Consider the following 16,162-nt stretch of genomic DNA (forward strand, 5'->3'; position numbering starts at 1 on the left):
ATCCTGAACTGCGCATATGTTGTGTCAATATTTATAAATTGGTCAAATTTGTAACATTGTAAATTTTATATGGTGTTAGTCGATCATACACGGTGAAACAGTTCTCAAAACATGTGAGAAAAGTTGTGAATGACCCAGAATTCTTTGCCAATAAGTGTGTGCATTCTGTGAACATGGCAAATTTTTTTGTTTTCGATCTACGAAAATTGAGACAGAAAGGTATGTTGTTGTTTTACTCTTAAACAAGCATGGTGACCTATATTTTTTTTTTCATTATTTTGGCGTACAAATTATCCCCTTTAAAACAAAAAAAAATTAAAAATTTATCAGAAGGAAAAAAAGATATAGCTAAAAACATACACAAAGCCTCTTACCCAGGGATGTAAATTATGATCTTGAAAACAACAACTTGAGAAACGTTTTGAGTCGATGTCGTTTTAAGGTGAGTGATTTTTCCATAATCTATAAAAGGCAGTGTTCCATATGCTCTAGACTTTCTACCTATCTGGTGTTTTTTCAAGTGTTACTTTAAAAGCCCTCTCATTTAGCTACCGCAAAATGTACCCTGAGCTGATGAAATAGGTAAAGGTAAGGTAAAGGTACACGTTATTTAACGTCGGAAGTTCCTTTACTGTCTAGGGAGTACTCTCCCAGGAAGCCGACGGTGCCCTCATTTTACCCCCCTCTTTCCATCAGTGCTCCGTTTTAAGGGTATTTAAAACTACTTAGGCTACACTGAAAGGAAAGAAGTCGAAACAAGGATGTGAGATCCGGGGATCAAACTCAGGACCTTATGCACCAAGGCCGCGCACTAACCGACTGTGCAACCCTTGCTCCTAATAACATGTGTGCTCCAAATAACATCTGCAAATCTTGCTCCAAATAACATGTGTGATTAGTATCAGTACAGGCATCAAGGGGGTAAGATTGGCCCATTATATCTCTTAAGCAAGCACGGTGGCATATCTTTTTTATTGTAGTTCTCAAAACAGGGTTTAGTAGGGAACATTCAGGGAAAGTTGCAAGAAAATCGTTTGACAACGTTTTTTTTGTAAGGAATCACCTTAAAGGGGACATGGTATTTAGTGGACTTATATGTTGCTAAACCATTAATCCTGGAAGCAACCCCAATAGACCATTTTACAGTTCTGTGCTCAGTTACCACGTCTTTGAATAAAAGCAAGGCTGAAGTTGACCTGCTAACAGAGCACAGACCTGTAAAATGGTCTATTGATGAGTAAGATTGTCTGGCATTAGACAGTAAAATTTTGTGTTATATTATGATAATTATTCTGAAAGTGCAATGTGCAATTTCTCTTAGCCAATAAGATTCAAGATAGTGAATATGTATAATGATGATTTATAAACAAATTAATATTGGATGATGATTAAATTTTTGTGATATTTGAAATAATGAAGGTTCAGGTGGACACTGACCCAGTTGTCAGAATATTTGTCATAAATGAAATGACTAAGGTCAAGGCTAAGACATTGTTATTTAGTTTCCTCAAACACCCAATTCACTGAGTCAATAATACAATGTTGACGCTATACTTGGTGACATTCTTTTTAGGGACTTTATGGGAAGCCTGGAGACCAGGGACCATTTGGTCTAAAAGGAAGAGATGTAAGGGCATAAAATTTAAATAAATGAACCTAACTTTGGGTATTATTGACCCATTGACTCTTGCACCCCCTCCCCCCCCCCCCCACCGCTTCTCATTGACGAGTAAAATTATCTGTCATTATACAGAGTAAAAGAGTCTCACTCCTTGGAGCAAATGGGGGGGGAAACCCATAGTTAATGCATATTACAATATGGCCTGTACAGCCCTGTGTGTGCTTTCATTGTAAAACTATTGGGAAAATCCCTGTATGAGGGCCATACGCATTAGTGCGAGCAGGGCCAGAAAAAGTTGTACGGCCCTGCTAAGAACACATACTGCTCCGTGCTGATTTTAGAGGATTTTGTTGCTTTTATGTACAATCAGAAAAGCAAATGCAAACAACATATTAGATAAATTTTTTGTCATTATTTCGTCGAAACTTCATGTTCTGAGTGCTCATGAATAGCGTAAAGAGCCCATATGATAAAATGCTTATTGACTGAGTTAAGGTTGGGCCAAAAAGGAAAATATTTGGCCCTCGGTCTTGGCACACGGACCTCGCTGCGCTCGGTCCATATGCCATGACCTCGGGCTATCTAATAAACTATCTGTTGGTCTGTCAAAAAACTTGTGTACTAACCCCACAAACAAACCAAAAAATAAAACAAACTTAATGTGGCAGGTGCAAAAGTTGGACCAGATCAACTTGGATTGCTCACCTTGGATCGAGTGGAAAATGGTTTTGTAAACCAAACCTATTTGATGTTTGCCCCAATTTTTAGACTAGGGCTAGGGTGATTTCTTGAGCCCTTGTCATTTTTTTTTTTTTACGTCAATCCGAGATGAGCAGTCCGAGTTTTATCGGGTTAATTCTAGACTTTGTACCTGCTTAAACTTAGTGATCATTCATTTACAGGGTCCTGTTGGAGCACCTGGTCCTCCTGGAGAGATGGGACCCCTAGGAAATACAGTAATGTCATGTCTTTTTCTGATTTATGTTTATTTCACAATTAGACCCGTGGCCCTTGAGGGTGAAGGGTCTAATAATTATTATTTTAAATAGTATCACCCAACTAGTTGAACAGAAAAGCCAATAATAAAGTTAGCAAATGCAAGTTGAAACAATATTTCTTTGGGAATAAAACAAAAGAAAGCGTCACGCTTTTCGCTACTCAAGGCCTAATACTAATAGTCCTTTAGTAGCGTAGCCAATTAAAATGCAGGATTTTTTTTCAAAAAATTAAGGTAGCTCTGAATTGGCTCCCAAGAATTTTTTAAAACTTTGCTGATAGTTCTTTCGCAGATACTATTCTTCAATAAAAACATGGGGATCAACGAGTTCCTTTTTTGAGATATAAGCAAGTAAAGACGAAATATAGGTTGTTTTTGGAGAACTTTCTTGTTGGCATGATAACCTATTATGTCACAATAGTGGCCGCATTATGTTCAGCAATAATTGGTGTTTCCTATGGTACCATAACATTGCTATGTGATACAGTGTTGTAGTTTTAACCCTTCTAATAAGAACGTCTCTTAAAGTGGTGAAACTGGTTCAAGCCACCTTAAATAGAAAAAACAAATCACAAGGTTATGCATTTTTTTTGGCAGATTATATTGTTGAGACCAAACTATTGGTGGAATATTCTTGAATTTTCAGTTAACCATGATTTTGTTTTCTGTAGGGTGAAATAGGACCCAAGGGTCTTCAAGGCATGACCGGAGATGTGGGAAGGAAGGTCAGTAAATAGAATATGCTGCTCCAAAGAAGTAAATTTTGATGTAACGTTTCTTTACTCCGTTGCATGAGTGTCATAACTTAATGCCAGAGGAGTTCTTATTGGGCATCCATCCGTTTTTCCCATGCATAATTTAATTAACTTTATTCTTGAAATGAATGTAACATTGTCCATCCAGAACGAAAGTTGTTTTCATGCCTTGTCAGCAGATACACTCCTCTTCTTCATCATTAAAGTAGTAATCAAATTTCATTCTCTTTGTTATTTATCTTGATAGGGTGATGTTGGTCCCCTTGGTTTAAAAGGTGCAGATGGACTAATGGTAAGAAGGCAGATTTAAGTCATCCCCACTTTGTCCATGTTAAGGCACGTATCCCTTCAGACTATTTACATTCTCCTACAACCATTCGTTCAGTCTCTTCTTCAGCGATTTTGTGTTCTCCTTTGCTTTTCAATGTAGTTTTTAGTTCAATTTATTCATATAAATGTGTATTTCGTTTGAATTTTCATGCACCTTTTCACTTTAGCACTCACCCATTGCTTTTCTTCCTCTGCTGACAAATTAATCCAGACCGTTACTTTTGCCAAGTCTATAAGACAACAAAGTCATGACAGAAGTAACACCTCTCTACATAGTGGTTGCCACATATTAGCACACTTTGAAACGAGCAGCCAGGAAGCTTGTAGAAATGTCAATTTAACAATAAAGTACCGGTAGACAGTTTTACTTCTGTTGTAGTTTTCCTCCAAAATCTGGCAGATATTTCAAAGGCCAAGTGTGTATGGTTCAACTAAACGCAAGAGCAAGTGTGGCAGCCCTTGTAAAGAGGCGATCGGACTCTTCACTTCTTTTCTCCTGCTGTGTTTCTCTGCGTACTTAACTTGAAATCACTTGTCTTTCCTAGGGAGAAAAGAATGAGAAGAGTCCGACTTGCAAACGAGTTTTGGGACTCCTTTCCAGGTTTCTGTAAGCTCATTGCTCTAATTTTATGTTATCATGATTATGCAACCACACCACTATTGATAATGTTTTTTGAAATTGCACAGAACTTTTGTTGTGGTCTTCTCTCAGACTCATTACTAGCAGGCAATATGGAAAGAAAGCTAACAAAACTGTTTAAAGAATGTTTATAGCATTAGTTACCTTGGCATTCTATATGTGTTACGTACAGTTAAAACGTAGGGTAAGTGCTATTATTAATTGCGCTTCGAAAACCTCTTTAAGGGACGACAGAAAGTGTCCATCGTACAAAAAAATGGGATATGTTGACCCATCTTTTTTTAGATTTACTAAGCTGATTTTAGTATTCGGAAAGTCTCTCTTTTACAACATTCCGTTGCCTTCAGCGGATATCTGTTAAAACGAATTGTTATTTTGTAAAAGAGGTTAAATAGCTTATTTCCTCCAGATTTGTCAAGTGGTAAATACGTGTATTTAGTGAAAGTTTGGTTCTTGCAGGGTCTACATGGCGAGCAGGGATTAGAAGGCCCTGAAGGGGACCCAGTAAGTTGAATATTTTGCCTTGCCAGTTGTAAATGATATTAAAGAAAAGAAAAAGATGACCGATGAAAACGGCGGGAAGAAAAGGCGAGAAACGAAAGTCCTGTTGACGGTGTCACTGCAACGGGGTGTATATGCTTTTTGGCCAAAAAAAAATTCATTTGCTGTAAATCAAAAAATGATTTTAACTTGTTATGCATTTACATTCAATGTAAATAGTTGTTTTCCTTTTCTTCTGTTTGCAGGGCGAACAAGGCCTTCAGGGATCACAAGGAATCATGGGTTTGCCCGGATCCCAGGTTAGAGAAAGACAAATCATGTTTTATGTGACTGGTTTAAAGCATCTGGCACATTTTGTACTTAGGCAATGATGTTAAAGCATTCCAGTTGTCGAACAGTTGCGACAAAGCTGGAGTTATTCTTACTGTAAACTGGCCCATATCCCTTGTATAACAACATTGTTATTTTGTTCAATACTTTTTCTAGCAACGAACAAATGGCGTGAACTCAAGTCGTTATTGTAGCTGTGACTTTCACAATTTTTTAAGAGCTTCGGTTTTATATTCTGGAAATAATGTATTTAACTTGTCCTTCACACGATAGTTTGAAGAATGTTTTATGTTTTCACCCCTGATATCGGAGGGTGTTATCAACCCTACCCTCCTTACATATATCCTCGGCCTTGTGCAATAATTATTGGAATATTGACTGTAGATCCCTGTTCGTAGGGTCCATCTGGCCTTCAAGGCAAACCAGGCTTGGCGGGGACTGCTGGAGAACAGGTTTGTGTAACAGAGAGGAATTTCTTTTAATTTTTGTTGGACAAGAGATAGCAAATGCATAGATTTAACGGGACACTTGGGGTTGGATGTCAAAATTGGGTGTGCATCTTATACGCGCATTTCTGGACATAAGTGGCTTCTTTAGAGCGATTGTCAGTAACGATAGACCTTTAATACATTGCTAAGTTTTTTCCAGTGTTTTAGCCTGAGAATCGAACATGATGCGCATATTTCGTAATGAAACCTTGGCAGTGTTAGAGCGAGTTTCAATCGAGTGTTGTAAAACCAAAACCAAAGTAATCACTTTGGCCAATCAAAAAAGGACGGAGACAATCCAGTAAACCAATCAAAACTCGAAGTAATTACACATAGCCGACAGAAAGCGCGGGGAAATGTGCTCGGGCAAGCCACGATTGGTTTTGGTTTCATTTTTGATTGGTTGAAACAATGGCGCGAGAACCTTGAACCGATCATTGAGTGAAGTAATGCAAAACCAAAGCAATTCACTAACTACTTTCGACACTCAATGGAAAACCGCTCTATACGTTAAATGTTTCCAAACAACATCGGCAAGGTGATGCTCAATGTTAGGTGTTATTGGTGTCTTGGCAGGGTTATTATGGACCTACAGGCTTACAAGGGCCGACAGGGATAGCAGGAGAAAAGGTTGTTGCTCGTTTCAAGTGTTAGTGAAGTTCTGAGAATTTTTGTCGGGTAGATGTTTTATGGTATTGATACTTAACATTATGACCAAATTTGTAATGCTGCTTCAATGTGGAATCTCTCTTTTAAAGGGTGTCGTAGGTTTGCCTGGTCCAAAGGGCCCCCCAGGAAGTCCAGGGCCATTTGTAAGTATTGCTTTGTTCCTTTGATAAACTGACGGGTATTACAGGGCTCGTGCATTATTAAGAGCAATAGCTGCTTTGAGAGGATTTACGCCTTCGGGCACATATGCATTTCAGGAAAAGTGAATCAGAATAAGCTTATTGTGCCATCATTGCTGTATTTGTGTTGTACTACAACTCGTTATTAATATAAGTGCCGTCTCTCTTTTGGATGTCACCTAGGGTGCCCCGGGACCACCCGGATTGTCGGGAAGTACAGGAACACGTGGCTTTAATGTAAGTAAAATAGAGAAGCCTGGAAACAGCACTTGTGTGTGCTTCGCAGGAATTAGGGAGTCAATAAGCTTGCCTGTATCCTCAAACTATCTGGATAAGGCTTGTGCAATGTAATAACCAATCATCACTTTATGAAAGTTTTAAGCTTATCGAGCTGAGCACAAATGCTCTACTAAAAGTAACGAAGGATAAATTCAAATCTTTTATTGCTGTAGGGCGCCGGTAATTGGGACAATTTAGTAGTTTGATAAAATTGTCATGCTTTACAAGTCTCGATCTCACCCTCAAAGTCGTTGTTAATACACGGAAAAATGCTTTCATTTTCGAACGGTTGCCTTCTCTCTTTTTTCCTTTTCAACTGTGCAGGGTGAAGCTGGAGCACCAGGATTTAGGGGACCTCAGGGAGAACAAGGACCGAAGGTTACTTCTTCCTGTTACATGCTTTTTCAATCGTCTCCACGCATTTACGCTCACCGCATTTGAATCTTTTAGGGAGATGTTGGAGGTGCAGGACTGCCTGGAATTCAAGGAAAGCCTGGAAAAGAGGTCAGGAGGTCTATTTTTCTTTCCTCTGCTATAAGCTTTATTTCGCAACTTCACTCTGCTTTTGTTTTGGGTTTTTGTCCACAGGGTTACCCTGGAGTTTCAGGCTTGATGGGCGCTCGAGGTTTCAGCGGACCAAAGGTTTTTTTTTTTATACGATACTTGGCGTGTTTTGATTTGCCAACTTAACTCCTCTGTTTTACATGACGTGTCATGGTTTTTGTTAGGGAGAAGATGGCAGTGCTGGTCCCTGGGGTGACGTAGGAATTGGAGGACAAGAGGTTTGGTGTGGCCATTGCTACTGTTGTTGTAATGCGCATGACCCATGGTGTCATTGCACTGTGGGTGAATTCTCTGCTGGTTGAAAATATACGGCAACGAAAGTGTTCATTCACTTTACTGTGACATTCTTGGATAACAGTATTTTTCGAAAAGAAAATCTAAAAGACAAAGAGGAGGCTATGGCCAGGATTTGCGAATTTTAGAGGCCCTTAAAAGCAGAGCCAGTTTACTTTCAGGTGAAGTCATGGAAGCAAAGCGTCCTTTGTGCTCCAGACCAGTGAATAGGTGATATTTTTTCCGAAATCTCCTAAACGAACTCTGACTTGTATCGTTTTTCGCTCACATTTTCTCTCCCTTTGAATTGTTTACATAGGGAATGCAAGGCTTGCGAGGAAGACCAGGATCTGCGGGTGACATGGGCGTAGTGGTAAGTTAACGCGAAATAAAGCATGCTTACCGCGCTTAGTCAGTCACGCTCTAAAAGAGTTAGATGCGCCTCTTCTGATTCATTAGCGAACGTGGTTTCCTTTAAGGTCCATTCACACTACTTTTTTATCCGTTTTCTCCCTCCGTTCGCACTAATACCATCGAAAACGGAAGATCAGGGTCTTATTATGGACCTTTGACGACGGATGCTTTTTTGTAAAACGTTCACGTCGCTGGCATTTGTACGACCCAGGTTTGCTTGCGCGTAAAAAGTAGAAACGAGCGATCCACTTGCATGTTGGTTACAAAGTACATGGAAACGTCTTGAAACGACAACTGACGAATATTTAAATTCTATATGCAAGTTTTGTTTGGACACTCTCCCTCAACCTACTGAAGATTTCTTTTTATTGCCTGTCGGATTATTCTTGAGCAAAATGTTTCAACTTACCCCTGACTGTTTTTTGTCCTCTTTCAGAGTAGTGAGCCTGGAGCTCGTGGGGCGATCGGAGAAGAAGGCGACGTTGGAGAGACGGTACATTTTTTTATTGATTGCTCTAAAGATTTTGCTACTCTGGTTCTTTAGAGAAGGCAAAGATTGCAAAACCGCGTGATTTTGGGAGTTAGTTACTAACATAATGCCAGGTGATCTGGTGACGTAATTCGGAGGTCTGGTGAGAAAAATTTTAACGCCGTATCGCACAACCGTGCGCGGCCTTATTTTCTAATTCAACGTGGCAGAGGCGAGCTTAGATCTTGTCGGGTCTATTTCAATGTTCATTCAATAACAGGAAATGTGTTACACACGTAATGATCTGTTGAGTTTTGGCGATGGCAATACTGCAGGGAGTTTGGAAACAACACCTAAGGCCGGGCGCGGTTGTGGGATACGGCGTTAAAATTCTTCTTCCCAGTCCTCCAAATAACGTCACCAGATCACCTGGATACGCAGAGAAATTGACAGGTTTTTCTCTTGCTTATTCTTGTTTTGCTGGATACGATCATTTCAGGGAGAAGGTGGCGAAAAGGGAAGTCGAGGATCAAGTGGGAAAAACGGAGGAAAGGTCAGCAGAGTAACTTATTCTACAATCCAGGTCAAACCTTTTAGGACAATTTCCGCTTTCCCCCCTCCCCCCATTACAATTTTGATTTTCCACGGTATCCAAAATCAAAATTAGTTCATCGATCGCTCGAATATTTGAACATTGTCTGGGGGACGGGGGCGAAAAAGGCAGCGAAAGAAGAAAACGCGTTGCACGTATAACGATGGAAGCATGTACAGTAAAAGTTTGACAAAAGTGTCCTAAAGTCTTTTGAACCGGATTGTAGTAATGAAGCCTGTTTCGCGAGACGTGCCTGGTCTCTGTTAGGACTGTAGCGGGAGAGTCGTGAGCTAACTCAGTTTTTTCCTGCTTCCGATATTCATTGAATGATTGTGAAATACATGGAAGAAATATATTTTGAACTGTGGTCGTAGTGACTCTAAGCGAGAATGTCATTATACCAGCAGACAGGAATTTAAGAAGTAAAGCAGTTTCAAGTAGATAGACAGATAGTTTATTGGCAAATACTTTGGTAGCCGATTGGCTGAATTGCATATTTACAGTTTTAACTATATTAAAAACTTATACCACTAATAATTTATTTCTAAATACATGTATATACTAATCATTGACAAAATATTTACACAACATAAAAAGGGATTTTAAAACTATGCTACATTATTTTCCAGGCACCATACAAAAGAGGCAAAAGGCGTTCCACAAATATGGCGCCCAGTCGACACAATTTAGATCTATAGAAATACGGTAAATCGCGAGAGGAAGGCGTGCGAAAGAAACTTCTATAAAAGCAAAGTGGAACATGCTAAGAAAGAGGATCCAATGCGCTGGTGGAAAGAAGTGAAACGTTTGTGTGGAGCCCAGTCTAACTCCGGCGACTTGAAGAACAGTAAAACTGCAAGAAAAAAGATCCTTAAACGGGAATCGAACCCATGACCTATCAACAATTCTAGGAGCTCGGCATTCAAGCCTGGATCTTTTTTCAGGCCTTCTTTGCAAGTGCTCAAGTTGATCTCAATTGTGATGATCATTCTCGATTATTGTCATTACAACCGCAGTTCAAAATATATTTCCAACTAGATTTATTTCACCTCGTACGGGATCAAGTACGACCTCGCTCCTTACCAGCTCCGAGATGGCTCAATGGCACAAATTGTGGAGCGATGCAGCTCCTTCGCACGGCCATTGGTTCACTTCTCGTTCAAGCCTAATTTTTTTAGGCTTCCTCTCCATTAGTTGCTATCTAATGCGATGATTGTTCTCGTATAGAGTCAATGTACACTGAGATGATAATCAGTTTCACTGTTTTTTTTCCCATTTCTAACAGGGTATTCATGGTGAAAAAGGGAGTCCTGGTGAACGCGGCGTGGCGGGAGTAACGGTAATAAGTCGATGTCAAATCAACAAATAGTTTAAGGAGCAACCGTAGAGAACCATGGTTCTTACCTCTCTGGCAAAGTTAAGATGAGAAAAGCACTGGGGGGTTGGTTCCTCTTAACCAGAGCCGCAAACTTGGTCCAATTATTTTCACGTCATAGAAGTAACCTTACAGCACCATGCTTCAGCGATGAGGCCGTTGTTGTCCAAAGTACTGTAACGCCGCAATTCCACAATAAAACATTTTGGTTTCTTTAATCACTGATCAACAGTTAACACAACACTCAGCACACTCTTATTGCACCATCGCCACGTGACTACAATTTTTCCGAAGGGGGGTACCTATGGGGATCGCCTACGCTACAGTACGCTTCAATTTCACACACAAAGAAATGGCGAAAGCGTACGTTTCATTCGCAGTACTCTATTTAATTTTATTTAATTTCCCTACTTTCTTTGTAAATATTTATGTAATAGTTCGAATAAAGGTTGTCGTTGAAAGCCGGGTTTAGTGCATGACACTTACGTTTGTATTGTAGGGTTTGTCTGGGCCACCTGGAGGGACGGGAGAGAGAGGCTCAACTGGAGGTCAGGTAAATTACGATAGAACTAACGTTTAATTCGCAAGCATGAATATTTCAGGGCCAACCTTGACTGAATTGTGTTTATCACTTACCATTGAAAGCTTTCTCCGTAAACTTCGTCCTCTGGCATATTTGTTCCATTAGAAAAGGGGGTCGGTTGATACCCGAGGATTTTGCGTATTCCCGACTTCACGTTTCAACTTAGCAATTATATTTTCAAATTTGTGAAACGCTGGTCTCTTGTGTTCTTGCTTATTTGCAGGGTTTACCAGGCGCGCCCGGTCCTCCTGGGGATAGCGGCATCATGGGTGTTGGGGTACGTATAAACTTCGTAATGCAACAAGTAGTCATTCATTCAACCGCTTACTTGCATCTGTTTTCGTATCATGCAGGGTATCTCGGGTGTCCCTGGAGTACGCGGACTGATGGGATTTCCCGGAGGAGAGGTATTCGCAACGGTTTTTACTTCAAATAATCACAGATTATTGGACTACATTCGACGTTTTTTCCCACTTATACTAAAAGTGTTGAAAAAACAGAAACCGGGGATTTTCAAAAACGCATTAGTGTGGACGTGAAAAAGAAAAGGAAAGGAACTTTATTTAAGTGTCTAATCTTCTTGCGCTGAAACACTAATTGGGGACACTGTAAATTGAAATTAACAAATCAACGCAAATCAGATTAAATCAAATTGAATTTCAAATCAAATAAAATAGTTTTGGTTTTTGAGGAGAGGGGAAAACCGGAGTACCCGGAGAAAAACCTCTTGGTGCAGAGTACAAAACCAACAAACTCAACCCACATATGACGTCGAATCTGGGAATCGAACACGGGCCAGATTGGTGGGAGGCGAGTGCTCTCACCACTGCGCCATCCCTGCACCCCTGCGCTTAGTTTAACCTTGTTCGGTGTATATCATTAAATTTTATTGAACTGTATGCGGAAAGTAACGCTGCCACATGTTTTTCATTAAAATTGAATGATGCTTCTCATTACCTCCAATCCAGTCCTGCTATAGTCCTGCTACATTAGAACGCGTTCCCTTTCTTCGAACACAGTTGGTCTTAAACGGTCCGACGAGAAGAACATAGAAGAACATTGATGATTTGCTTTCATTATAGGGCGGACAAGGAAAGAAGGGCAAAGATGGTAAAAGTGGTTCGTCTGGACAGCGGGTAAGCTTGCGATGATAACTCGTGTTTCAAGTTCTTTACCGTTAAGCGTTCTTTCCCGGTCTTTACCGTGAGTCCTGTTGCGCTCAAACGAGGCTCGATATTTCTATCGTAGGGTGAACGTGGATCCAAAGGACAAAATGGAGTGGCTGGATTAGAGGGAGCACAGGTTAAAAGAAACATTGTGATTTTGCTTAGTATAGTTCTTGAAGTCTGCTATTTGATTGTGGAATCACCTTCGCAAATTTGTAACAGTAATATAACTGAGTGGAGTACAATTCAGGGAATAATCGTGCGAGTAATTTCATTGCGAGACCGATTTGAAATTACGAGCACGATTACCCCTGAATTGTGCGACACGAAGTCCTATTACTAATTAATCGTAACTATAACCAAATGCGAGCATAAAAGGTCTTTGAGTACCTCTTTGTGTAAATTGAATACCTGTAATTAAACACCCACGTGATCGCGTGCCAATTTCGCGACAAATAGTCGCACACAGAACTAATCAGATTCGAGAATTTTGTAATAGTTGCGATTAATATAGGAATAATAGTTTTTACGAGTATTCATCCTTAGAACGGGTTAGTGTGTTGCTCGTAGAACTTTTTTTTTTTTTTTACCGAGAGCGTGTCTCGTACGCCTTAACACTGGACTTGATCCTTATGACGACCAATCTGCTCGTTTTCTCGTGTCTTTTTCACCAGTTGTGTGTATTTTCTACCTAGGGAGGACAAGGGAAATTGGGTAGTCAGGGAAGTGAAGGCGACAAAGGCGAAAAGGTACATGTAAAAGCCAAGTAAGTTATTTGTCAACGTAAACAGCTGATGACGGTTTGTGGTTGTCATCAAGTCAAGTCAATTTTTATTTAAACTTACATCGAATATTAATACAATTCAATGGTTTTAAATCATGATAGGAATAAAAGATAGAAAGAAAAAAAGAAATTTCTCAATTTTAGGTTCATTGTGTAGAGTTTGGGACACCTAAACAGTTCATAGTAGAACTAACCGAGCAGGTGACCCAAGGTGTCAAGTAAATTGACTCCATCCGTGATTGTTAGAAAAGTGCCATACAGCGACAAACGCTTAAAGTGTCTGTCAGGAGCCCCTGGCTTTGAGGGTACAACTTCGTTGTATTTGAGGAAAGGCGTTCAGTTTTTCAAGGTCGATGCATCAGTTTTAAGATTGATTTAAGTCTTGCATGAAAAAAATTGTTACCCATAGGATTGAGAATGGTCACTCTTGCAAGCCAAGTCTTATTTAAGGACGGTGTCTACTAATTCAAAGGTATTTTTGCCCCAGTTTATGATTTTATGACTATGCAGCAAATGTAGATCTTAACAAGTGTTATTGTAATCCAAACAGAAAATTGGGTGTAACCACGCATTTTCCAAAGACAATTGATGAATGGTATTTGTAAAAAGCTTTAAAATACAAAGCAATGTATGGCGTTCTTTCTCAAATCGAAGCTTGATTATCTCCCAAAAATGCATGGTTATCCCGAATTTTCTCTTTGGATACGAAGAGTACTTACTAAGATCTGTTTTCTCCGGATAGTTTTAAACCGCGCAAAAATATCACTGTATTGGTAAGCATCACCGATAGGAAACCCGAGTATCTCGAGATGCGCAGAACGTTTGCGCAATAACAATAGTAGCCACCGTCCTTAAAAACTCGTCTAAAAATACCTTGATCTGTGAAAATGCAGTTACATAGACCTAGTAATGGAGTTGTAAGCCCCTGATTACGGGCTCCTAGTATCAGTTAAATATTAAGCAAACGAGCGCATTTTAGTAGTGCTAGTCTGTTGGTCTGAAAGATGTTGTTATGCATTTGCTAGGGCGAGCGAGGTGACCAAGGTGTCCTTGGAAGGAGTGGACTGTCAGGACCAATGGTATCTACTTTCTTTTCCCATAATATTCCCCTTTTATCTAATCACACATTGGTCCGAGAAATAGGTAATAGTAAATAGTTAAAGCCAATGGATAAATTATTAGATTGTCGTTATTAAAGCATTGAGACATATTTGAAATTGAAACCTTTCTTGCCTACTATGAGTCTCTACCTAGAGCATTGATTTTAAGGTTTTTTCTCTAGGGAGGCCCTGGTCCTCCGGGAATTCCAGGATTTGAAGGTCCCAGAGGACGTCAGGTAATGTGCGGTTGGTTTAGGGTATCTTGAAAATTTCAAGGATTTTTCCCTCTCCTCCCCCTTTCACACGTGCCGCCATGATTCACACTCCATCCTTTCCTCGAAGCTATGTCAAATCTTCATTGACATTACCTTGAAAAGGTACCTCTCGGCAACCCATTCTCTACGTTGAATTCACTATAAACGTGAATTCTAAATTTGTTTTGAATTCGCTATTATCGTTAATTTAGAAGACTGAAAGCTTGATATTGATTATGGGAAATGGTCATATATTTTTTAAAAGATAACCCAATTGTATGGACATAGGACTGGAACCTGAGAATGTTGATTAACCCGTCACCTAACCACTTGACCGCCACACCGCTAGCTGCACATGGACAATATTTGAAACACTATTTGATAATGCTGTATTAGAGCGGTTTTCAATTGACTGTCGAAAGTAATTAGATAATTACTTTGGTTTATGATTACTTCACTCAGTGATTGGTTCAAAGTTCTCGCGCCATTTTTTCATCCAATCAGAAGTGAAACCAAAACCAATCGTGGCTCACGCGTGCACATTTTCCCGCGCTTTGTGTCGGCTACGTGTAATTACTTCGAGTTTTGATTGGTTTGCCGGATTGTCTCAGTCCTTTTTGATTGGCCAAAGTAATTACTTTGGTTTTGGTTTTACGACACTCAATTGAAACTCGCTCTATCATTCGACAACAAACAATATTAAACACTGCAAATAGTCGGTTACCAAACTTCATGACAAGGCTAAACATTTTAAAATCACAGCTTAGGCCTAATTATTATTCCATAGGAGACTTAAATAAATGTTTTTTTGAGATTGTGGTGTTTTGATCTTCAGTGGTGAAGCGAAAGACGCGGTTCCTGTAGAGTAGAAACTCCGGGTTCAAAACCAATCCACGGATATGATTTTTTTTTATTTCCTCATTTTCTATGCTACCACAATTCCTGGGGCAAAGTGTCACGATAATAGTAAATTCAAAGCAAATTAAGAATTTTAAGAAAACGACGAAAGCTTTGAGTTTATAAAACACGTTTCAACAGAGACTTCTGCCATCCTCAGGTAGTCAGAATACAAAGCGATGGAAGCTGAATAAAAAATTAAGACTTCACGACAATCGTGAATTCAGACAAGTCAAGACGAGTCCGTATATTCAACACTTTTTCTTTTCATCCAAACTATGTATTTTGGGTTTTCTCTCAGGGACCTAAAGGCAAAAGAGGAGATGTAGGCTTCCCAGGAGAAAGAGGACTTGAGGTAGTTATGTTTTGTTGCTGCAATCTTTGCCTGGCCCCAGTTGTTCAAACGATGGATAGCGCTATCCGCCGGATAAATCACTATCCAGTGGATAAATCATAGCGAAACCAGTTGCGCTATCAAATGGACAGTGAGTTATCCGGTGGATAGCGTTATCCACTTTTTGAACAACTAGGGCCTTGTAAATTACTATACATGTTAATGTTCAATATAACATGCTGTTTTCAGTTGTGCTTAAATGGCCCTTTTACTCTCTTTACAGGGATTATCTGGACAAAAGGGTTTATGGGGCGGCTTAGGCATGCGGGGCGAGATGGTAAAATGCTGTTGTGATAGTCGTTGATACAGACATGTTCTTGTTGCGTTATTCCTGCTGCCTGACACACTCATGGATAATTTTTGGTTTCTCTTTCCGACGCTCAAGGGAGACCGAGGACGACCTGGAGGGAAGGGACCGCCAGGACAGCCAGGAAAGAAGGTCAGTTTTTTGTTTTGTACTGTGACGTTGAAACTGAAGTTAGGTAGACTGAGACTGCTATACAACCAT

At 39.9% G+C, this 16,162-nt stretch overlaps 1 protein-coding gene across 4 annotated transcripts in view; it reads left to right on the forward strand.

Moving 5' to 3' along the window:
* LOC138025966 (collagen alpha-1(XI) chain-like) overlaps positions 1–16,162 on the forward strand; it is a 50,127-nt gene that overhangs the window by 25,570 nt on the left and 8,395 nt on the right. For all 4 annotated transcript variants that reach the window (XM_068873119.1, XM_068873128.1, XM_068873136.1 and 1 more), the window contains 29 exons: positions 1,574–1,627; positions 2,524–2,577; positions 3,290–3,343; positions 3,621–3,665; positions 4,803–4,847; positions 5,090–5,143; positions 5,573–5,626; positions 6,239–6,292; positions 6,421–6,474; positions 6,694–6,747; positions 7,114–7,167; positions 7,240–7,293; positions 7,378–7,431; positions 7,518–7,571; positions 7,946–7,999; positions 8,477–8,533; positions 9,009–9,062; positions 10,387–10,440; positions 10,976–11,029; positions 11,283–11,336; positions 11,413–11,466; positions 12,142–12,195; positions 12,308–12,361; positions 12,921–12,974; positions 14,035–14,088; positions 14,292–14,345; positions 15,562–15,615; positions 15,878–15,931; positions 16,040–16,093. In XM_068873119.1, the coding sequence (XP_068729220.1) occupies positions 1,574–1,627; positions 2,524–2,577; positions 3,290–3,343; positions 3,621–3,665; positions 4,803–4,847; positions 5,090–5,143; positions 5,573–5,626; positions 6,239–6,292; positions 6,421–6,474; positions 6,694–6,747; positions 7,114–7,167; positions 7,240–7,293; positions 7,378–7,431; positions 7,518–7,571; positions 7,946–7,999; positions 8,477–8,533; positions 9,009–9,062; positions 10,387–10,440; positions 10,976–11,029; positions 11,283–11,336; positions 11,413–11,466; positions 12,142–12,195; positions 12,308–12,361; positions 12,921–12,974; positions 14,035–14,088; positions 14,292–14,345; positions 15,562–15,615; positions 15,878–15,931; positions 16,040–16,093 (1,551 nt within the window). The remainder of the gene's footprint in view (positions 1–1,573; positions 1,628–2,523; positions 2,578–3,289; positions 3,344–3,620; positions 3,666–4,802; positions 4,848–5,089; positions 5,144–5,572; positions 5,627–6,238; positions 6,293–6,420; positions 6,475–6,693; positions 6,748–7,113; positions 7,168–7,239; positions 7,294–7,377; positions 7,432–7,517; positions 7,572–7,945; positions 8,000–8,476; positions 8,534–9,008; positions 9,063–10,386; positions 10,441–10,975; positions 11,030–11,282; positions 11,337–11,412; positions 11,467–12,141; positions 12,196–12,307; positions 12,362–12,920; positions 12,975–14,034; positions 14,089–14,291; positions 14,346–15,561; positions 15,616–15,877; positions 15,932–16,039; positions 16,094–16,162) is intronic.

The sequence above is a fragment of the Montipora capricornis genome, chromosome 2, assembly GCF_036669925.1.
Source record: "Montipora capricornis isolate CH-2021 chromosome 2, ASM3666992v2, whole genome shotgun sequence".
Classification (NCBI taxonomy): domain Eukaryota; kingdom Metazoa; phylum Cnidaria; class Anthozoa; order Scleractinia; family Acroporidae; genus Montipora; species Montipora capricornis.